Below are 24,289 nucleotides of genomic sequence, written 5' to 3' on the forward strand. Positions count from 1 at the left end.
TCATAATAACATGTAATTACTACATGCAGCATACCGTATGAACCAAAAAGGAAAGCTTCAGACGCATTTTATCTGTACTTATTGCATAAGTAACACACAAGGAACATCAGAGCATTAGACTGTTATACTGGAAATATAACAAGAACAATAAAAATGATAATAATACTGTGATAATGATAGTAATAATAACGTGGTATTGTTTTTTAGCAGAAATTTGCTGAATGTACTATTTTTTTTTCTGTGAGATGGAGACGCTCAATAGTCTTTGCACAGACACGCTCCAGCATGTCGCCTTCTGTGTTTTTTTTTCCTCATGACCAACGTAATGAGTTGCTACTGCCACCCTAATGTCCCCTTTTTCACACAATATAACAGCATGAACGCAGAAAAACGTGTTAGGAAAAACACCGACATCTCAATTACTTTCAGTTATTCTCCCTTTGAGTTACCCAGGAAGAAAGTAAAACCAAACTGGAATTAACGAAAAAATCCCTTACGTGGAGGTTTGCGGGAAAAAGGTAGGACTAGGAAACGCTTTAAAGGGGAGCGTACCAAGTGTCGCGGCGTCTGGGGGTGGCGGGCCATTGCAAACCAGATCAAAAAGCCCGAATAAACGGCGAGCTGGAACTGCAGCCGATGGGGGGGAGTCTCGTGAAACCACTGACATTACCATCATATGGGCGCAGGTATGCTCGGCGGGTGCGTGTTGCCTGAATGAAAGACGCGGATTCACTGAGTCACCCCCTCAGACATTCGTCGCACCAGACGCGATGCCGGAGCAGAAGGTTTACCCCAGCCCTTCGTTCGGACTTTTGATGTCCCCCGTATCGGAGCTGTCACGCCTCCGTCCGCCGCCTTCGCTTCCCGGACTGTGCTTGGAGGCAGCTACGGCTGTCAGTACTGCGGTTTTATTTTATTTTATCGTCAGTATTACAATGCTTTTAAGGCCAGACCCTATGGAGGAGGCGTCTTAGATGGTTCGGGGCTCAGCATCAAATGTTCCCTCCACTGCCAGGCGATGATGAGGGAGGGAAACTAGGTGACATCGCTGAGCAAGCTGTCAGCGCAGGCTGCGCGAAAAAGGTGCCGCACTTAGTAGTATCTGAACACAAAGGCTCTGCACAGGGATATGGAAGAGAGCGATGAGGTAGGGAGCCGCCACTTTGCCGCTCTTTTTCGGCTGTCGCCGTGTCCGTGCGCGTTCCCCGTGCTCGCGGGGTCGTCGCGTGTCCTGTTAACTGGGAGCCAGCCTCCGAACAAAGACAAACACACATCCAGATAACACACACTGCTGACCAGTTAGTTAAGCTGACCGCCTGTCATGTGCACGACGTATCAACTTGTTATCGCTTAGTAAGGGAACAGTGGAGCTGCTTAATGGAAACAGTGAGCCCGTGCATGGAGGTAAACGACTTTATTCTCTAATTTTGCCTATGAATAAGGTGTCGGCTATTCTGCGGAAAGTCCGTTAGCCAAGCTAACTAACATTTCTTGTAATGGCACGCGATATAAGGAATAAAACTGATATTTTTTTGCCCTGAGCAGTTTAGATATGTGCACTATATCAGGGACTCAGTAGCGTTGCTTTTTTTTCTGCTAGTGAGTCCTGAACAATGGTTATATGGATGGTATGTGCGAGTTGGACTGTAAAGCACCGCTTTTCGGCCGAGCACACCTCGAGGCAAAACCGCGCTGTTTGGGATTAATACACGTGGGTCACACGGTAGCATTTCGATGTCGTTTTACAGTGTCCCAGCCTGGCAGAGGTGATCCCATCCCCTGTCCCTGACCTCAGGTGACTGGCTGCGGCTCCTCCCGCGGCATCCAGGTGTCACAGCGGCTCACTTCCCCCGGCATCAATAATTTAAAAATGTAAATAACTTCTTATGGCAGCAGACTGATACATTTAGGCAAAAATACTGTTGTGCGTAATGAGACGCGCGCATCATCTTAAATTTCCAGCCTTTTATTAGTAGTAGAAGTAAATTGTAGATTATTAAATTTTGCAAAGCACCCTATGGTCTGGGGGAGTGGGGGAGTTTTAGCACACAACAAGCATTAAAAAGTAAGTGACCTTTTTGGTTTCCTTTCCCCTGCCCCTTTAACTATGCCCTTAAATAGCAGTATGGACTATATTCCTCTTTAGGTTAGACCAAGTTTTGCTGAATGAATGCTATGTGTATCAAAAGCAGAATGACTCCCTGCAACAGGGCTTGACTGAAACCCAAATCACAGTGTGTGGGTTTCGATTTCGCTCTGGGGTAATTGCAACCTTTCTGTACTTGAGTTGCAACTACAGTATGAAAACTGGAGCAGTAAATCTGTGGAACACATCTGCCTGTTGAAATATGCTCGTAGCACCTTCTTTTAATAGTGGGTATGAATCTTGTTTGCGAGTATTAGCTATTGGTAGGTAGGCTGAGCGTGGACTGGTTGATGTTAATAACCCTGCTGCAAGCTCGCTGCTTTTGATTGTTCGGACCATTTCATGTTGCTTTTTGTGAAAGTACGAGTACAGTTATATGGGAACTCTTTGGGTTTCACATTCTATGCCATATTGCTTTCCTTTAACACACACATACAGGTGAGTACTGGCATCAGCCCAGAAGGCATTTTTTAAAATGGCCTAAATTTTTGGGCAGAGGGTTAATTCGGCAGAGTGAGGGCGATTCAGGATAGTGCTGATTGGAGTTTTATTGCATTCCAGCTGGATGCCATTGCGAATCGAAGTCTTTATGCAGTCTTGAGTTTTGTCTGCCTGCCTAGGTTGTGTCCTGTAATGTGTTTGTTCACGTGAGTGCAGGCTGTTGGTAGCACAAAGGAGAATGCATTTAGATAGGTTCACTAGAGCGAGTGCTCTTGGAAAGTTTCCCCCTCCTCCAGAGCGGAGACGCAGTGTGTGTTTCTCCGTTGACAGCGTTGCTAAAGGCCTGTTAATGTTGCTGTTTCTGCATCTCCCTTAGCAGACATTATGTCCTTCCCTTTCATTCTTGTAAACAAGGAATCATTTTCCTCGTGTGGCTGAAATGGTGTATAAGTGTCTGGTTCTGTAGCTGAATCCAGTCTTCATGTCCATCTTCTCTCTTGCTATTGCGACTTTTTATATAAGTATGTATGTATGTATGTGTGTGTGTGTGTACAAACACACACACACACACACACACACACACACACACACACACACACACACACACACACACACACACACTCCTGGAGCTTATTTTAGCAATTGCTCATTTTTCCATAGTGGCTCTAAAGAGAGCTCCGTTTATGTCCCAGTATACCTCATTTATTTAGGTTCTGGGTTCTGTTGCATTTCAGATGGATGTTATTAATCATTTATGATGTACTTAAAGAATGCTGTTGCCTGTTTTTTTTTTAAGGTATTGAATATTTGCCAATGTTTTCATTGGTTCTAGCACCAGCTGTCTCGCAGCATCCCAGAGGGTCTGTCTTGGGCTCTCTCTCAGATGGTTTTTTTATAGTACTCTTTGACCCTGAGTTGCCTATGACTCCTACAGCATGAGCATATCGACATTCTGCACGGGATGGACTGTACCGCTTAGGAGCTAATGGATGTGGCCCATCTTCAGGAAGTCCACCGTCATTAAGGGCTCTTCCTTCCTGCCGGACAGATGCTCCTAAATAGATCACGCGATATGATTTTGAAGCACTGCTTTATGTGCGCTTCCTGTGCAGAAGGCCTCATATGGAAATGTAATTTTGTGGAAGATGTTCATCATCATCGTTAGGGGTTTCTCAGTCGGTTATCTTTCAGAGGTAATCTGTTCACAGCTGGCTGTAGGAGCAACCCTTGAAATGTTTGTCTGTTAATCATTACCTCTCAAGAGGAGTTATATAGGTTTAATATCCTATTGCAAGTTATAAAGGAGGCCTCTTGTGTGTCTGAGTTTAACTACAAGGAATATGAAGCGCAAGGAAATGCACCCTCTATAAAAGTCCCATGTTTCTTGGCATGCTGGTTTTCAATTAAAATTAAGGTATTTGAAGTTTATTTCCTTTAAAGGAATGAACTGGAAGCGAAGATTATATCTCATTTCTGTCATTTTTATTCTGTTTATTGAATTTTTGCATGTAAAGAAATGACATAGTGGACTAGATACAGGCAATAAAAAGCAAATTTACATTATACAACAGCAAAATAATGGATTATGTATATGAATAATTACTTTTACGTATATTTTGTTGTCACTTGTCAACTTCAAAAATCTTTGTTTTCTTTAATTTAAAGTCTTTTGTTTCCCCCAATATATCAGAATACCAAAAGTGCGAATTCATCTGCTTTTTATCAAACTAAATCTCATAACATACAACAATAATTCTGTCTGAACTTTTCCATCAAAACAGTCATAGTGACTTTGCTTACCAACGTAAATATCGGTGTCACTGATATCGCTTCAGGCATGGCTAGAGCATCCACGGACCTTCGCATGGCAGCACTGGACTGAGGGCTGATCGTTCGTTTGGTTTCCAGGCTTTCACCAGGATGGCTTGTTTGTTTTCATAAAACAGCACTTACTTTGTAGTTTTTGTGTTTGTGTGTGTGTGTGTGTGGGGGGTGGTTATGAAATGCGATGAGGCTGACAACATTGCAGGATCACAGTGGCCTGTAAGGAGGATTCAATGCATCAGGTTGTGGTCGTTGATGTAACAAGTCACTGATACCAGAACCATTGTTTCACTGCTAAGGGTCACTCGATACAAGATGTGCTGCAATTCAGTTTTTTTTTACTACACTGCTTCTCGCTTCGAAGTGGTGTAGAGCCGCATACCGATGGAAGTCATGCCTTGTGGCATGGATTTCAAACTCTGTTGGCGCTTTCAACACTTAAATGTGCACCGTGAGGACACTGGTTCTAGCCCAGCAGGGAGGTGACAGTAGAGGAATTGTGCGGGCAGGGACTGTCGCCTGGGACGTTCCGTCTGGGTGCTGGGGATGCTGACTGAAAGTGGGAGTTGTTAATGCTATTGAAACCCCAGTTGCAACCTTGCATGAATGCACACGTGTTCATTTCCCAGATTCTATGAAGCGAACATAAATCTAGTGACTCGTTCAACCCGTTTTTGTCTTTGAGCTCCCTCCAGCATGTCGTGGGAAGTTGTCGTGCTGCTGGCATTGAGCTGGTAGTAGGTAAATGGAGCACAGGTCGTGGTTTTGTCAGCAATTGGAGATATCTGCTCAGGGGACAGAGAGGAAAGTTGAGCCAGGGAACAACTGCTATCGTGATGGGCTCAACAACATCTGTAGCCCGCAGAGACCCACAGACATTCCCTCCAAATGGCTTTCATTCACCCAGAATGGGAAATCGCTGTACAAATGGAAACGTTTAACTGTGGTTGCTGTTTTGACGTATTGCAGCGTACAGTGATGAAAGTGCCCCACATGTTCTGCAGCTCTGGATTATTACCTTAGATTTAGCCACCCCTTGTGTGGCTTTGCCCTTCATTAATTAGCGCAGGAGCTAATCAGCAGGACCTACAAAAAAGATATTTCACAGTGTTAATTTCTGATGTTTCTGAGATGAAGGTGATCATCAGGATGTGATGTCGATGCTCTCTGATTGAGCACTGGAGATTTTTTGGTGCAAAGTGTGCCTTCGTTTTTGTGGGAAATATTAGAGATGGTTACTGTTGTTGTTCTGACATTGCATTGTTTACATGTAATGTTGCAGATAGTTGTTATTATTGTCTTGACATCGCGTTATTTACATGTAATGTTGCAGATGGTTACTGTTATTGTTTTGACATTGTTTTCGTGTAATGTTGAGGAATGTTGTTTGCTAATGGCGGCTCAGTGAGTAGTGCTGTTGCCTCATACCTTCAGGGTTGGGAGTTTGCATCCTACCTTCATTATTTCTGTGTAGGGTTTGTCCGCTCTCCCTGGGTCATGTGGGTTTCCTCCTGCTACTTGCTGTGTCAGTATTGTGCTTCTTTGTGCACCTCAGTTGTATGATTCAGCTCAGTATTGATTCTCTGTCTGTTCAATAATATTATTTAAATATTTATTGATAATATTTATTATCCTTTATGCTGCTGTAGTATTTATAGTTCACATGTACCTTGCACTAAGCATATAAACCCTTGTGTCCAACTCCCCTGTTTCATACTGTCCTGTGTTTTGTGCACTTTCATCCTTGCAAAACCCCTCCCATTGTAAGTCGCTGTTTGTGTGTCGCACAGTGGTCCTGGGGGAATGTTATTTCATGCTGCTCTGTACCTATATATGGATAGTATGACAATAAAGCCCACTTGACCTGACTTGGTGTTCCCAGTCTCCCATTCTGTGCTGCCTGGGATAGGCTCCTGGAGAGGCTGACCTGGATAAGCGGTTAGTTAGATAGAAGATGAGTGTTGGCTTAGAGATTACATCTTTTTGGTTGTGTGTACATGTTTTCTTGAATATCTCTAGGCTGAGAACTTTGATAAGGGGTACACATCTGTGAATACCTTGTACCCTGTCCCCCCATGCCAGATTTCAGTAAATATGTATTCTGTGTAACAACCTAACAAGTACTGATGCTGGGACAGAAGTTGGATATAAATTAAACTTTAACAGCACTTTAAAATACCGACCTTTTGCGACTGAGATTTAAAATAGAAATAATTGCCTATATAATAATTTCATTTGATTTAGTTTAGTTTTTTTCTGTTCTGTCAATGGAAAGATTCTGATATGATATAGGGGAAAATTAGGGAAAGGTTCCTCAATTGATTTACCTTTAGAGAAGTGAGCATGGTCTGAAGAAGCTGTATGTCAGCATGAATGCTAAGTATTTGTCAAACTCCAGTGGGGCCGGAAGTAAATGCTGTGGCCTGTGGCTGCATTTTCCCAAAAAGTAATAATGGGACAACGGGGAGCATTTTCTCTCCCTGAGCTGAACACAAGGGGGTCACAGTCATGTGGCTGGAGAACTCTGGACATACCACTGAGTGAATTAAGGCTGTTAGTCTGCCATGTGGAACCAAGGAATTGTCTTACCTCCATGCAAACAACCTACATGGGTGCATGGGTCCACTCATGAACTGTGATATGAGCGGTTCGTTGGCCTCATTCATTGGTCAGTCATATTTACACAGTCCTAGATAAGTGTTGCCTTTTTGGGATCAATATTCTCTTGCTGACATGCTTTATTGCAACGTGTGGCTCTGTCATAGTAAATGACTGCTTTTGTAAACATAAAAGTGTGTCTTATTTAGCTCGGCGTTTCTGCCTTAAATAGGTCAATACTAGGGATGCACCGATTCAACTTTTTCTGTCCCGATACCAATACCGATACCTGGGCTTTGGGTATTGGCCAATACCGAGTACCGCTCTGATATCAGTGTTTAATTAATAAGCTGTAGGCTTTTGCCTACTGTGATCACTCTTTATGTGTAAGGCAACATCAGGCTTAACTTAAACCTTAAACAAAGCTTTCCTAACTTTGTAAAACTAAATGTAACATGTGTGAGTGTGTATGTATATGTGTGTATATATCATTATATATTATATGTATAATGGGGTCATCATATATTACATATAATGACAACTCAGATCAAGAAAATGCGGTTGGTCTGCTTGGTAGCATTCCTGTTTTTATAGGAGCGAAGAAAGCGTACTTATATTGGTGATGGAACCTGTAGCCTTAGATATCATACCTTATAACATTAAATAACTAACTTAGTTTAATGTTGTATATAAATAATGCTTCAGTTTCACTTTCTTTTGCGTCTCCAGAAATTGTGCTAAAATTGTCGCTGTGCTATTTCTCTGCTAGCATTAGCAAACTCCTTGTACTTTGCATTGTAGTGCGTCTTTAGATGTTTGATCAAATTGCTTGTGTTAAATGACGTGCTGTCTCTTCCTCCTCTTGACACTTTAGCAGAACAGAGCTTACAGTCTGCTTTACTTCTCTCGTCGTCCCTTATCTTAAAATATGTCCAAGCTGCTGACATCCGCCGCATATACTCAACAATTTTGCCAGTGTCGGTGTTCTGTAAATTTATCCTTCCCGAATGTTTCTGGTTGACAAATTTCCCGCTAGTTGCCAAAGTCTGATTGGGCAGCACAAAAAATGCAGTGGCTTTGAGTTTTAATGTAATGTTGCACTTAAGTGGTATCGGTTCTTGGTATCGAACAATTTTTACGAGTATGAGCATATGAGAATAGTATCGCCCCGATACCCGATGCCAGTATCGGTATTGGTGCATCCCTAGTCAATACTGTTCAATCACAAAGAGTTCAGTCAGAGATTCCTATTAGCAGCATAAAGTGAGTCAAAGGATAAAACACCTGCAGCAGCCAACTAATGTTTTTAAATACTTAAGTGTTTTTAAATTAATAACCACCAGCCACTCCCTTGCTTCTGTGCTTGAGAATATAGACACAGTACATTTGTAGAATAAATTAAGGTTCTTGTCACGATCGGCGATAGCGGGTGAGGCGCACGGACGGGGCGACGGGCAGAAAGGCAGGGGATCAGGCAACATAATCAGACGGGGCTGTAAACAATCGGGGAAGCACACGTGGGTAATCAGGGGGCGTGGCACACATGAGGAGCGGACATCAGGCATCACAGAACCCCCCCCCCAAAGGCGCGCTACACTGGGCGCGCCAGGGAGGAGGCGACGAATGGGAGACAGGAACCAAAACCTAGAAAACAAGAACCAAAACCATTAACGAGGGACCGGGAACAAGACGGAGACACAGAACAAGGCAAGGGACAGGACGTAAGACAGGAGCTGACACAAGACAGGGAAAGCAGAGAGACAAACCAAGAAAGGGGACACCGAGGGAACAGGAGGAACAAAAGGAGCGAGAGTGACGGGAGGGAACGACGGGAGGGAACGACGGGAAACCAGGAGCGGAGCGGGGCAGAACAAAAAAGGACCAGGAACCGAGAAAGGGGGAGCAGAGAAAGGAGGGAAAGAGGCAGGAGAGAAGGGAGAGAAGGCGGGGGAACAAAGGGGAGCCCGAGGGAGCCCCAGAGGGGCCGAGGAGACCGGGCGAGGGACCGAGGCAGGGGCCGAGGAGGTAGCAGGAGGGGCCACCGGGGAAGGGGACAAGGAAGCAGGAGGGGACCTCGGCGAAGGCCCAGAGGGGGGAGCCGCCGCATCCAGGGATGTGCCGGAGGTGGAGGCCCCGTAGGCGACCGAGGAGCCGCCGTCGGGGGGCCCGCAGGAGCCCAACGAGACTCTGGATGAGGGACAGAGGTAGGGGGACGAGGCGTCGGAGGGGGACAAGCAGGCGACTGCCGACCCGGCGGGCAAGCACCCGCAGGCACCGCGCGAGCCACAGCGCAGGCGAGGGAGGGCGACCCAGGGGGCCGGGCCACCGCCCTTCGTCTATGCCCTCTCGCCCTACGGGACACAGACATAAGGCCCCTTGGTCAGGCATGTCAGGGCGAGGGACGAGGAGTCACGAAGAAGGTCCCCGAGGGGTCCCATTCCAGCTCCTCTACCTCCATGGAGGGAGGAGTGGTGGTCGGACTGTCCGGGACCTCCTCGGGGACTAGGGCAGGAGAAACTGGAGCTGGGTCATGGACAGGAGCGGGGTCAGGGACTGGAGCTGCAGGCAGGGGGGGCACCTCGGGCGTGGGCGCTGAAGCTGTAGGCAGGGGGGGCACCTTGGGCGTGGTAGCTGCAGGCAGGGGGAGCGCCTCGGGCGTGGGCGCTGAAGCTGCAGGCAGGGGGAGTGCCTCGGGCGTGGGCGCGGTAGCTGCAGGCGGCTGCGCTGGTGGCTGCGGCGGCTGCACGGAAGCAGGGTCCGCTGACGGCGGCGGCTGCACGGAAGCAGGGTCCGCTGACGGCGGCGGCTGCACGGAAGCAGGGTCCGCTGACGGCGGCGGCTGCACGGAAGCAGGGTCCGCTGACGGCGGCGGCTGCACGGAAGCAGTAGCTGTAGGCAGGGGGAGCGCCTGCTCGGGAGCTGCAGCAGGTAGAGGAAGCGGCTGCGCAGGCAGCGGGAGCGGCTGCGCAGGCGGCTGCGCTGGTGGCAGTGGTGGCTGCACGAGCACTGGAGCCGCAATCAGAGGGAGCGCCTCCTGCTGCGCTTGGACAGCAGGCAGCGGAGGCGGCAGCTCGGGCTCTGGAGCCGCAGGCAGGGGCGGCTGTACTGGAGCTGGAGCTGCGGGCGGCGGCGGCGGCTGCACGGGAGCGGGGTCCGCAACTCTCCGGAGCTGGATCAGCCTCTGGAGATCCTCTGTCAATGTCTCCAGGTCAGCTGGAGGAGAAGTGGGAGTGAACGCGGCGAACCCTTCCCGCAGCTGCATGGCGAGCTGGTCCACCTCTAGCAAACTCTGCCTGGCCAGTTCATCTATCACCCTCCAGTATAATCCCTGGAGGGTGAAGAACTGGGTGGCGAGGGCAATGGGCGTAGCAATGACCTCCTGCGGGGGCGCCGCTGTTGTAGCAGGCAGAGACGAAGGAAGCATCTCAGGCACCACTGCCGCAGGCGGCGGGACGGGCAGGTCCCGCGCAGGCGAGACGGGCGTGGCCCCTTTAAGGCGCCGGGGTACTCACGGGATAGCGTCGAAATTCTGCTGGAGCGGTGGTGGCAGCTCCGCGGCGACCGGCTCCGGTTCCCACAGCAGCAGGGGTTCCTCCTCCTCCTCGCTCCCAGAAGGAAGCCATAACCTGGCGAGAGAGCACGCTCCCAGGCGGATTGACGCCTCTGGTCTCCTCCTTGTCCTCTTCTTCCTCCCTTTGTTTTGGTCTGTCATTCTGTCACGGCTGGCGATAGCGGGTGAGGCGCACGGACGGGGCGACGGGCAGAAAGGCAGGCGATCAGACAAAAACAGGGTAAACGGGGATTTATTGAAGCAACGAGGACTAGGAAACATCGCACGCCAACTAACATCAGGTAACATCAATGACAGACACGGAAACAGGGGAGACCAGGACTTAAATACATTAAAGCAGGGCAACATAATCAGACGGGGCTGGAAACAATCGGGGAAGCACACGTGGGTAATCAGGGGGCGTGGCGCACATGAGGAGCGGACGGGTCAGTCATCACAGTTCTCGCCTGTCATGAATTTTTTTTTTTTTGTTATATAAGCTTTTATTCTGGTTTCATTCTGTTTTTTTAGCAGATGTTTTGCTTTGTTAGTCTTCATATTTCACTGTCACTGCAGGCAATGCTCCTTCCTTTAAGCAGCGTAAATGTTTTCCTGGTCCTCTGCACGTGATGGATGTGAGGACGATCTTCCATCGTGGGCTATGAATGCAAAACCAATTCTTGCAGTGTGGATGATTGTGGAGGGGTCATGTTGAGGTTTACCAGCATCCTAGCAACATATAGTTTCTTTCCCTGGTCAGCTCCGTAAACACGTGAAAGACAAGACAGTTGCGTTGATGGAAAATTGAGCAAATTGCTCCACTTAAGTTTTGTAAAAGTTGTTCAGAACACCAAGGATTACAAATTGTTTTGCCTTTTGTTTTGTTTAATTGCTCAAAAAGTGGTACTCTAATAATTCCCATCAAACATACAGTGAGAAATGACCAGCTCTGTACAGTCTGAGTGAGGTCTTCATTCCAGTGCCTACTGCAGGCAGCCATGGTAACCACTTTCCCATGGAAACTTAGAGGAACTGCTAGGGTCGTACCAACAAATCACCCGTCTGACTCCACACTAAAGCTCAACCCCCCCCCCCTCCCTTTTTTTAAGATTTACAAGGCATCGCTGATGATGACACTGTCCAATTGATAAATTACTCTAGCAGGATATATTTTGTGATTCTGTGCTCTATGATACTATGTAGAGTATTTGATGGTTCCTCATTGGAATTAACTTGGCGCACTTTAACTAACGTTGAGGAATCAGTTGTTTTTCACATAATTGCCGTAAATTGCAGGGCACCGTTTGTATCGACTGTGGTGCCTTTTAAGTAAAAGGCAGGAATTGTACATTTTTTCTGTCTTGGGGGGGGGGGTATCTCAAGGATGCCTTTTATATTTAGAAAACATCTTTTAGACATCTAAAAAGAAGTTTTAGATAACAGATGACACATGAATGACTCAGTGACACTGAAAAATTAAAAATTAAAAACCACAATGTTTTTTTTTACTTACAGCTCGCTTCCCAACTTGATGGTAAAACTCAACTAAACTTGACAGATGCATAAGTAAAATGTCATTACTTTCGCTGTGTAGTTTTTAAATATATGTGTATATTAAGTGAATTAAGACAAGTTCTCCACCTAGAATACAGATATGAACCAGTTTAAAAAGACACACACTAAAACACTATAATATCATAAGAATAGATGTCTGAGTTTGACTACATTGGTGACAGTGAGTAACAGTGCCTGGTGACATGTCATGGTAACAAGTGTGTGACGCTTGTCCTGTGTGACGCTTGTCCTGTGTGTCACTCTGACTGGTATGTGACTGCAACACAATATGAATGAATGAATGAATGAATGAAAAATAAGATTCCTTTAATCGATGGAGCTTCCAGTCCTAAGTATCATGGTACTTTATGTAAAGCATACATTGATACCAGTATTAGACTGCACATGCATAGCTCTAGGTCTCTGCTTAAGGGTTTTCTTTGACTCTGAAAGCTGTAGAGTTATTGTTTATCTGTTTATTTAGTGTTTTGATGGCCCGCCAGACCATGAATGCTGGCAGGAAATGGAAAGATCTGATGTATGTTTTTTTGTCTTGTAATATCTGTATAGCGATGTCCCGTGTTTCTACATCTTTCCATGGTGAGCATTTCGGACACTTTCAGGCAAGCAGCTGATTTCCTCATAAGCTTAATGTCAAGTGATTAAAGGTCTCCTAATAATCCTCCCCAAATTAAAGTGCACTATATGAGCTGTACTATTTGCTTGGCCTCCATGTGGTTGTGAATTTAAAATCAAGTAATCAGAGGTATTGTTTTGTTATGATTATACAGTATTTACTAGATATTAGCCGAAATCAAGAGGGGCTGCTCTGTCTTGTATAAACCAGTGAACAGACTGGGCTTTGAGGCAAGACTGCTGGAGGAGATTTGGTCTCCTCTGTCTTGGTAAATGCTGACTCGTCCTGCTCAACATCATACCGTCTGCCATCCTTGTCACCAAAAGTATTTCCTGTCTTCATTTCATACCTCGAATGACAGCTTTAATGATTTTTTAACAACGTACAGATTCAAAATGTCCTAGTCTGCAGTATGGAAGCTAAACATTGTGGCAAAGGTATCTGTCTGGTGTGTGAGAGGTGCTGGCTTTCTTTGCCTCCATATTTTTAGAAACAGTTTCAAAACTGCCCTACCTCTGTGAAATTTAGATGTGTTGTAATCCTATAGGGGCGGCATGGTGGTGCAGTGGTTAGCACTGTTGCCTCACACCTCTGGGACCCGGGTTCGAGTCTCCGCCTGGGTCACATGTGTGCGGAGTTTGCATGTTCTCCCCATGTCGCCGTGGGGTTTCCTCCGGGTACTCCGGTTTCCCCCCACAGTCCAAAAACATGCTGAGGCTAATTGGAGTCGCTAAATTGCCCATAGGTGTGAATGTGTGAGTGGATGGTGTGTGAGTGTGCCCTGCGATGGGCTGGCCCCCCATCCTGGGTTGTTCCCTGCCTCGTGCCCATTGCTTCCGGGATAGGCTCCGGACCCCCCGCGACCCAATAGGATAAGCGGTTTGGAAAATGGATGGATGGATGGATGTAATCCTATAAAAATCCTGTAAAAGTTTGTTTCAAGACCTTGGCATCCTTTAATGATTCCAGACATTGTCACTTTTCATACGGTTTGCTCAATAAATTTATTAATCAGCTAATTGGTTAATAATCATTAAAAGTTGAATTTGAATTTCTGGGTTGGTGCATCGCTTATGGCAAGTTATTGATTGGCCAGACAGCAGTAAATACCATATTAAACAAACTATGCCTGCTGTTTATTGATATATTGAATAATAGCAGGAGAGCTATGAGATTGATGGAACAATCTGTCAGTCGTGAGTCTGCTGCATATCCTCATACGAAGTGTTTTCTGCTAACACTAACCTGTTTTGTTTGTCCCTTGTAGGCGGAAACGTTCGTTTGGGTGAACAACACTTCCCCGCATGCTCAAAGTGTTGCACGGGCCAAGTACGACTTTCTCTTTGGCAAAGCAGACGAGCCAAGTTCGTCCGAAAACGGTAAGGCCGTCCCAGCTCATTTTCTGTTTAATGTGGCAGTGTTACCTGCTGACAGCTTTGAGCGACAGGGCCGTTTACGTTCCTGGAATATGCGGAAGCCCAGCTTTACAGTATCCTAGTGTATCCCAAAGCATGTATTTCAATGAGCAGCTTTTACTCGGAATGTTGTCTCAATGGGCAACAAAACTGTTCAGAATAAAGATGAACGATCAAAAATGAAATGTAAACAATTGCTCATATATTGAAGAGATGGGCTATTTCTGTAGTATTGCCTGTGAAACGTTTTAGGAACGTTTTGCCAGTGGGGCTACAGGAACGGAAGGCGAATTCCAGGAGTGAAGGATGATGACAGAAGGGGAGACTGTTAGGTGGCTGGTGGACACAGACAAAAGCACTCTAGAAATGCAGTGTGGCTCAGAGTGCAGGAAATGCTTGCACTGATTCCTACTTCATAGCTTGTATTTTTAGAGTAACAAGTGTTTGTGTTGATGGGTGTCTTTGCCTAGACCCAGTTCATTTGGACGTGTTTTGAGGTTCCACACTGTGTGCTAATTCTATCCTGTACAACACATGTTCGTCATATCTATGTTTAAAAGCATGGTAAGAATATATGTGACCCATCACCACGAAATGAATCTTATGGGTGTAATTCTACCAGTGCGACTTAAGACTCATTTTGTGGTGATGGGTCACATATATACTTTGCTCAGCTTGCCTAATTATTCACCTGTTTGTGAAAACTGCTTTGTCTTATCCTAATGCGCATTAATTGGTAATTAATTGGTAATCTCAAATTCTTATTGCCTCATGACTAGATACATGGATTTCTAAACATTTTAAATACATGTTTTGTTTTTATATAGTAATCTATTTAAATGAACCATAATTGTGTATACTTATTTAGTGTGCAGTTATTTACCATAAAAAGCTTTGGGGCAGATGCTTATTTGATTTGAAATATCTAAATCATGTGCTAATAATCATTCAACGATTGACCTGTTGGCCAATGTCAGCTCTGCAGTCTGGTTCCTTTTGTGTGGTAAGTAATGAACTTTCCCAGCTTACCAAATTGGTAATGGGTGGCTTGCTTGGCCTGTCGGAAAACAGCTTCCTGTAAATTACAGTAATCTGTGCTTTGCATTTCGGGACAGCTTGAGAACTGAAGATGAAGATCTGTAATTTGATAATTGTACATTATGTTTCTGCACCTCTACTCTAACCCAGCTCATGAGTACTTGCTTGACTGTCTTGAGAGACCCAAAATGCACAGTAACGTCATTATGGTCTGAAAATGGCTGAGCTCCTATCGATTGAAACGTCTGTTTTTTTTTCCTGTGTTGATTTCATACTGGCTTGTGTCCGAATGGGAATTTCGAGCAGCGTGTTGATAAAGTGTCTAGCTCCTTGCATTTCCCTCTTGCGGAAGCCATGTACTTCCAAAAGCTGCCGTTCCCTTCTCACTGTGGCGTGTGCTGCGTTTGCAGGATCTGCCTGCCCACGTGTTCAATTGTTCAGCTATAGACTATAAGAGGGTTTATTGCACAGCTTTCTGACGTCATGTAGTCTTACACAAGGACCCAATGGGGTTGCAACTCTTCTGTCAAACACAGGGTTCCGATCACAGACACAGACGGCTACCCCACTGAGCCACGCACATGATAACCTGATGAAGCTTGGGAACTTCATAATGTTTATAAGAACTAACAGGAGAAGAAGGTCAAGGAGAGTTGTTAATATTTTAAAGGAACCGCTTGCACTTCCTCGTCATGTGTTGTTTGAAGAGAGTGCTGGTGATGGTGCATTAATGGGTGGTGATTGGTGGCTGTTGCAGGGACAAAGAGCAACTGGTTCGCTTGTGATTTCACCGCCAAGAGGTCGGCCTCTAATACCAGGCCTGATGACTGTGCAGAAATTTCACCTTGTCTCAAATTCCCTTCAGTTAGAGAGCTCTGATAGCGGCACAATCGGCTCATTGCGAGTAGGTGCGTGTATATGATACGCACCAGTGCCTGTATCATTGTCCGTAGGCTGGGAGGGGTGAAGTCCCAGATTTCACCTAAGTTATGTTAGACTGTGGCGTGGAATCCACCTCCGCCTTGTCTGGACATGCACGGTGTGCAAGGGCTGCCTGGCTTTCACTTTCGTTATGCCTCTTTAACCCTACGAGTGTGTGAGGCATCAGTAAAAGCCTTTGGATGATCTCAGATCAGCTAAAGCTACTAACTATACAGGGTTAACGTCTAGCGCCTACCGGATCAGTTAGTCCAAAGCGGTTACAGGCTTCTTCCCCATCTGTGTTTGTATTGGGCAGGCTTCCCGAAATATCTGGCATTTTCCTTCAATTCCAGCATTGAGGACTGTGGCCAAAGTGTGAGTGAAGGCAGATTTACCCTCAAGGGCTCTGTTTACACAGAGGGAAGTGGAATTCCAATTGCTAATTGTTGGGAGGAGCTGGGGAATCAGATATCCTCAATATTGAATGTCTGCGATATTCAAATATGTAAATTCATATGTAAAGGGTTATTACTAACACCTTTGACCTGTAACAGCTAAGGAGGAACAGAAGCAGGTCAGTGATGTCCTGTTTGGGCTAAGGACCCTGATTCTGATGTTATCGTGTTATTTATAGGTGAATGGGCATCCCTAAATCACTCGTATATGTGCATCTTGTGATGGGCTGGCATCTTGTCCAGGGTGTCCCCAGCCTTGTGGCCTCTGCTTTCTGGGTCGGGCTGCAAGCTCCCTGTAACCTTGTACTGGATAAGCGGTTGCCAGACTGGAGGAATCCATTTATATGTCATGTACTGGGAAGAGTCATTTGAATGATCTTTTTACCCCTTGATTTGTGTTGACCCAGTAGCCACATGGTCGCTTTACACACTTTATTCCACATAAGCCTTTTCACAGCATTTGAAAGGGACATCTGCCTGTGCACATGGGTGAAATGCTGCCCCCTACAGCACCGAGCAAGCAACGGCACCTTCCCAAAAGCGCAAGCCCTTGCTTCTGCACAGTGATTCAGTGTTTGCAGCCCACATAAGGGCTATTCACAAGGAGCTGAGCCACAAGAGAGCTATTTTCCTGTAGTCGGCCCCTGCATAAACACACTGGGCCAGGTTTTAATATCCCAAGGATTTCAGAGAAAGATGTACAGCAGTTCATTTAGCCGTTTGGTCCATACATCACATTGTTTGACAGGCATATATTGCTCTAAAATAAATATTAATAATTATGATAATAAAGTAATCCTTCTCAGAATTTCAAGGCATTTTTCTTTACCTTTCAGTAGGTCTGTTAGAGCAATGAGGAAAGGTCTTTGAAGCTGAAATGTTTTTGTGGTGATCAATATTCCATGCGAGTAATACTCTTGTAATCTCAGTGAGGGCTATGCAGTCCTTCTGTCTAGTGTGATCATACGCTGTTAAATGAAGCTAATGATTGATGGAGGGGGAGCCCTCATTTGAATGAGATCAGACCGAGGGCTGTTGTATCCTACATTAAGCGTTTTTAACATCTGAAAAGTGATTCCCTACCATTGGGAGAAAGATACACTACAAGCCAATGTGTTTACATCATTGAAGTGTAAATGTAATTGGGAACTTATAGCCTGGATTTAATAAGTTTGCATTGGTGAACTGCGGCCAGTTGACGCTGGATAGTTTTTTAAGAACACTTTAAACACCATTTAGTAGCATTACCTGTGACCCTGTACTAATGTGGTGAGAAGATATATGAGCGGTTATATTAATAACATTTTGTATGCGATTTTCAAGCAATACTAAAAACAGATATATAGCATTTAATATTGCATCATGTTTGGTGATTTAAAAAACATGAAATATTGTTTTAAAATAATTTTATTAGTCTTTTTGACGTCTGACTTTTCGGTAATTATCCGTCGTCTTAAGTAAACAGATGTCGTTTTCCTGCTTTGTAGCAGCAGCTGCTGAAAACGCCCACATTCTGCCAGAAGGAGGCAGCGGTACTAATTCAGAAGCATCTGTCCAGCATGGGGCGGCTGTCAGCCCTGCTGGGGAGGTGGAAGAGGAGGAGGACCTTAACGAGACGTCACTCTTCCAAGAGATCGACCGCGAGCTAGCAGACTTGCTGACGGACCTGGGGAATAGGAGCCGGGACGTGGCGGTACGCCGGTGCGCAGACGGAGACCTGGGGGCGGTCCCTTGCGATAGCCACAGCGGGGCAGAGCCAGGTGGGGACGCGGCACCCGGGAGCGAAGGCTCGGAAATTTCCAAATTGGGAAAACCTGAGTCGCCCTTGACGACCGACCGCCTCTTTGAGTCATGGACTGAGGCGCTGATGCAGGACACGCTCTCTCTCAGTTCAGCAGTGGCAGAGTTGCCACTCCCAAGCCCCGTGGTTAATGGTGACACTGGCCAAGAGGACCCAGCGGAGAGCCCGGCTCCTGCCACCATAACATCTGGAGCCAGGATGGACATGGAGCTGCCTGCTGCAGCAGAACCAGGGAGCGACTGCTGCCTCCCCTCTCCTGGTCTCCTGGATGAGCCCCTGGAGGAGTCCAGCAAGATCCTGGCTGAAATCCCCGGCATCCTCACGGCCTTCCTGGATGGAGGTCAGGCCAGGGAGAAGCCCCCCAAGAAGCTGCGATTTATGGAGAACAGGACCAATGGACCGCAGGACTCTGGGCTCCCCGAGCTCCCTAAGGATGCTTCAGCTGCCCCTGGTGCTGAAGTGACTGTGGAGGAGAACCCGTGCCCCAGGATGAGCAAAGCCCTGGAGACTCTGGAGGCCCTGGAGAGGAGCCTGAGGAGCAGCACCTCCGAGCCGTCTCCTCTGCTCTTGCTGGGAGCCATGGAGGACGAGGTGTTCAGGACCATCCCGGAGGTGTGCATAGAGAGCCCGGAAAATGGCGAGACACCTGACGTGAGCTCCAGGTAACTCCGCCCCTGCATGTCCCCCCCCCCTCCTATTTGTGCTTAATTGTATATCTAATTATGAGAACAACCCAGAGGCTGGGTGGGGATGAGTAGGCACACTCTATGAATTTTAAAATTGGCTACTTCACATAGCACCCCTCAGAGGCAAACTTATGACAGGCCTGTACACATCGCCATGGCGCTGGATGGCCAGGCCCCACCCAACAAAATACGCCATGCGCCAGAATCGTTAGTTGCTTTTTCCTTTTCATTTATTTATTTTTCTCTAATAATTTTTCCAGTCAGTACACAGTTTCATTCTTTCAGTTTTTAAACAGTACATTTCTGCTGCAGACTTGACCTGAGGGTTCTGTATAGAAGCAGCTCTCGAATGACGTAAGTGATCCATTCTACAAACCTTGACACAAGTCAAGATTTTATAGTCAGATTTACCCCCCCCCCATCCAATTCAGGCCACCTCATAGCAAAAAACACATAAGCCAAAAATATATTAGTATTATGTACCAAAGTGGTCATAGTAAATAATTGGAAAGATAAAGCGTAAAAGTTTATTTCCAGTGTGCCGCCTTTGCATTAGTGCTTCCATAAATTCTATGTATCTCGGATAGACATAGATCAGTTTTTACATAACTCCAGAACTGCCTCTATTTAACTATAAAATTATTAGTCCTTTGATACGTTTGGTCGTGAAACATTGTCTGACTTTTGTGACTATCTTGAGACTTTCCATGTAAGTATGTGGAAAATTCCCTTATTATTTTTCGGTTTTTACTGGTTACCAGTACCATGCCACAAGGGGGCCAAATGGACTGGGCCATGCCGATCGCGATATCAGGCCACCGTTACTCTCTTCTCGCAACGCCATCCATCTCCAGCCACTCTGACATAACTGCTAACGTCACGTTTCCCCACAGAGGTGAGGAGGCGACAGATGTCTTCAGCTCCCAGTTTGAGAGCATCCTGGAGTCAGAGCGCCTCCGGGGGACGCTCTACAGCAGCCTGGATTCCCTGGATGCCCTGTCATCCACTGATGAGTCGGACGCTTGCCCCAACACGGACATGCCACTCACGCCCATGATCCAGCAGCGGCTAAAAGAGGGCGGGCGCTTCCTGGAGGGCGATACCGACACCGGCCAGCAGGAGGTGCTAAGTGTGACAACGAGCAGCAGGAGTGGCAAGGCCGCACTCGAGCTCACCACATCCTATCTGGACGCAACCAGTGCGGGCGCCGTTAGCGCCCACCGGCCGGACCAGGGCCTGGACAAGCAGTCTCTGGCAAACGGGGTGGTGGAGAACGCAGAGCACCATCCAAAGGACTGGCTGCAGGGCTGCTTGAGGTAAGCGTGCGACTTCCTCTTTCAGCTGCTTTGTTAAGATTTTTATCAGCTGTCTTTTCTAACACAAAAATAGAGCTTCATGTGAAATGCATGTTTTTTAAAGCCTTATGAAAAGTTTCTGAATGAATCACTAAGCAATGGATTCTATGAACCTGTGACTGTTATTAATACATCAAAAATGAATACTGAGACCACCAGTTGCCTTACACTAAGGAATCCTAGAAATATTTTTTCCTTGCATTACACATTCAGTATTTATTATTCACAATCAATATTCATTACTCACGATCAGTATTCATTACTCGCAATCAGTATTCATTACTCACAATCAGTATTCAGTGCCTTGTGTGTAAACACAGTGTATGCCACAATTATTATGTTTACTAAGAATATTCAAAGAGGTCAGTTACTTGGCAAATTAGCCAACGGAGATCTTTTGCCAGTATGTGGCTTAGGAGTCAGATAATATTTAAGTTCATGTGTAGACAGTTTGGATTTTTTTCATCCTTCTTTAATGATAGATCATACTTGTACTAGGGTATGGGATGCAGACATTGAGGCTGGAATGGTTATGAAAGATTAAGTTATGAGTCTGAGTGGTGTAGAAATAGCTTAGAAACGCCGTCAAGGTCGATGGGACATGATGTGACTAATCGTCTTTTGGCCGGAGCCTTCACTCTCCTGTAAAAGCACAAAATATGTTTATAGAAAATGTGTAGAGAACATATATTAAATGTGCATGCTGTGAATCACTTGCCTAGTGAAATATACTCATGAAGATAAATCAAGGAATAGTTAATAGTTTATATGAACGAAAAGAAAAAGTATATTAAACAGATAATGTATTTTTAAATCCTACTGCTAAAAGTAATAATTATTTTAGAAGGTATACACTAGTACTTCTATTGCACAATTATTATGATTGTATTTTATGTTTTACTCCGTTAAACCTGCATTTTGTCTTGTGTTGACCATACATGGAATGATACAATGGCTGTTGTGTCACTCTTGTTGTCAATTTTAATAAACGGGATTTTATTTGATTTACACTCCGAGTGATATTGTGTTCATAAAAATTGTCATGGTTTATGGTTTATTCAGGTCTAGAATCAGTATTAGTGTCATATAGTGAAAAGCTTTATTACATTTCTAAGTCATTCTCAAATGGTTTGGTATTCCAAAATTTTGTATCCCCCATGATTAATAGTTTTTCCTGTTTTTTCTCATTCGTTGTATATGCCCCATGACAACGACCACATTTTGTACTGTACTGTACTGTACTCTAACTTGTTGAAGCAGCTTGTCTGTGCGGTACATTGAACGGTTCATTAAAAAGTAATGGATTAGTTAATGGGGATGATTTTAGGGGGAAGGTCTACGATGCCATCTGACGACAGGAAAAAATAGATAGCTGGTGACCAGAAGTAGGGCTGCTAAATTCATCACCTACAGTTATGGGAGAAAAACACTTCTGCTGTGGTTTCACGGCCGTCGTCTTAAAATCTCTTCAGTCAACAGCAGGTTTAAATCGTCCGATGTTGGGAGCCACTAGAGCTGTCACATCATCCACCTCAAGCCTATTGAGAGAACCTTCATCCCTTATATATGGGCATATATGATCAGTGCAATTTAAAAAAGAGCTGATGTCCATATGGTGTGCTAGCTGTGAGAGGAATGCCCAGACCGCTGCTCTTCCTTGGTGACCTTGAGACCACAAGAAGCTACACCTGGTGTCAAACTAGCTCAATAGCTCAGTAGCTCAAGATTAATATGTCAGTGTTCACTGCCCATACCTCGCCTGGCTTTTACCGTAGTGTGGCCTTTTTTGGACACTGAGCTATTAGCATATTCTGACCGAGCTTCTGCTTGGGTTTTATTTAGCCTGTACCAAAAATTCCCCTTATTTTGCTTTTACGACCCTAAAAACTAGGCTCTTTAGTTTTGTTCTACACATTCCTTACCAATAAAAGCCTCTTTATAATCTGTGCATTTATTAGACAGCATTTTATTTATCTTTAAGCCTTATTTCTTGGTTATGTAGAAAAAACTTGTTTCCGTTGGAACTGTCAAATTTTAGAGGGGTGTAGTCTACCAGATTTAAATTAGGTTTCTGTTTGTTTATATGTGATGTGAATGTAAAATTTGTTTGACAGTATCCAGGAAACGTGTGGTCATCACATGTAAAGCTGTGATGCCAGGGCCTCTCGAACCAGATGTTATCTCTGTGGCCGTCGGCACGGAAGCCCCCGATTGCCTTCAGGCGGATTCATTGTGCCCGAAAGGCTGCACATGGTGTTCTGTTCTGTCTTGGTCGAGTGGAGTGCAGAAGTCACGGAGAAACTGATTGCAGCTTTGTACAGCTTCATTTTAACTTAACATTTTGAGTCTGTTTGGTTGGCAGTGTGCGATTTTTCATAAATTTAGATTAGATTCAGCTTTTTCTGTCATTGCGCTAAGCATGCGTACAGAGCCAATGAAATACACGTAGTATCCAACCAAGTGCAAATAAATTATACACAACAATATTAAATACAATAAACTATAAACACATTATATATAAATGTAAATAGAAATAATTGTTATTGGCAGAAACATGGTCTGTGTCGGGCTCAGCTCGGTGGGTAGCACCATCTCTCACACCTCCAGGCCCAGGGGCCCGGATCCTGGCCGCAGTCTGTTTTTGGAGTGTGTCGGTTCTCCTCCAGGTTTTCTCTGGGGTACTCTCGGTTCCTCCCATAATTTGGTGGCGTTCCCTTGTGATTGAATAGCATCTCATTCAGGGTTCCCTGTCCTTCCTAATATAGGCTCCAGGTCTCCTCACCATCCAGAAATGTATCGTGGCTGGAAGAGGAATGGATGAAGGTTCTCTGTAGTTACATATAGTGCCATAAATTAGCTATCACTGCTCTTTGAAATGGAGAAAGTTCGCCCTCTGCTGGACAATACGGTGCAATGACATTAAGTCATAGAAGTTCCAGGGCCTCTGGAAAAAGAAATGCACGCCTACTGCAAGGACAGAAGGATTTCCCCCACTATCACAGTGGGTTAGATTTTTCAGTTTCTGCGACTTAAGCAGACCCAGACTACCCTGCTGAAATGCTAATTAGCCAAGCGATGATAACACTGGAAGCTACGAGAGCTGGTTCAGTTGCTAATGTGAAAAGGCATCGTAATGCATTATAGTTTATTTCGTTCTTTTTTTCTGAATTCTTCCTGCAGGGAGTGCTGCATGCAATACACAGAATTCCATTACCCTATCCATGAAGTATGACTAGTGGTTAGAGTGAAATTGGCTGAAAGTTTGTCATGCGACACCTTGCTGATTACAGGAAGGTGAGAGTGACCTAGGAGGTATGCGGGTAGTGTAGGACTGAGCCCTGAACACGACCCGGCAGACTGTCTTTCGGATACCAAGAATGTAGAATTCAGTGCTAAAGTCAAAAATTCAAGTGTTACCCTCAATTGTCTATTGGAAATCTATCATTTACATTTTAATCCAACAACCAATGTATTTCAGGGCAGTCTCAACACTACTGATATCTTTACATTCGTTCACTGAGTCTCAGTAAGGTTCAGGTTAAATTAAATTTGAACAAATAATTGAGACCCTAACTCCCAAGTTTTTGTTTGTAAGCTTCAAAAAGTCTCTGTTTCGCAGCAAAAGTGCTGTAACGGATTATAGAAAGTACTGTATTAAATACTTAATGGTGTTATAATGTATACTGTTCATCTTTATCTGCTTTGTTATGGGGTTTTAAGTATTTATTATGAAAACCAACCTAGTTTCTTTATATATGTATACATTATGAAGTGTTGGTGTCCTAAGGGTTGCCTATTTGGGATTTATTATTCGTTATAGCTGGGTGTTTATTAAAGCGGCTCTGGTTTCGTCTTGCCTGGAAGTGCC

At 45.2% G+C, this 24,289-nt stretch overlaps 1 protein-coding gene across 6 annotated transcripts in view; it reads left to right on the forward strand.

The window, feature by feature from the left end:
* psd3l (pleckstrin and Sec7 domain containing 3, like) overlaps positions 1–24,289 on the forward strand; it is a 118,656-nt gene that overhangs the window by 6,726 nt on the left and 87,641 nt on the right. The window contains exons 1-4 of one of the 6 annotated variants that reach the window (XM_049021282.1): positions 466–518; positions 14,018–14,129; positions 18,067–19,042; positions 19,960–20,382. In XM_049021282.1, coding sequence (XP_048877239.1) covers positions 18,447–19,042; positions 19,960–20,382 — 1,019 coding nt within the window. In that variant the 5' untranslated portion in view covers positions 466–518; positions 14,018–14,129; positions 18,067–18,446. Of the gene's footprint in view, positions 1–465; positions 519–632; positions 1,148–1,176; positions 1,405–14,017; positions 14,130–18,066; positions 19,043–19,959; positions 20,383–24,289 lie in introns of those variants that run through there. The other 5 variants (XM_049021281.1, XM_049021280.1, XM_049021279.1 and 2 more) reach the window with 5 other exon arrangements.

This window comes from Brienomyrus brachyistius, chromosome 7 (assembly GCF_023856365.1).
Source record: "Brienomyrus brachyistius isolate T26 chromosome 7, BBRACH_0.4, whole genome shotgun sequence".
Taxonomy (NCBI): Eukaryota; Metazoa; Chordata; class Actinopteri; order Osteoglossiformes; family Mormyridae; genus Brienomyrus; species Brienomyrus brachyistius.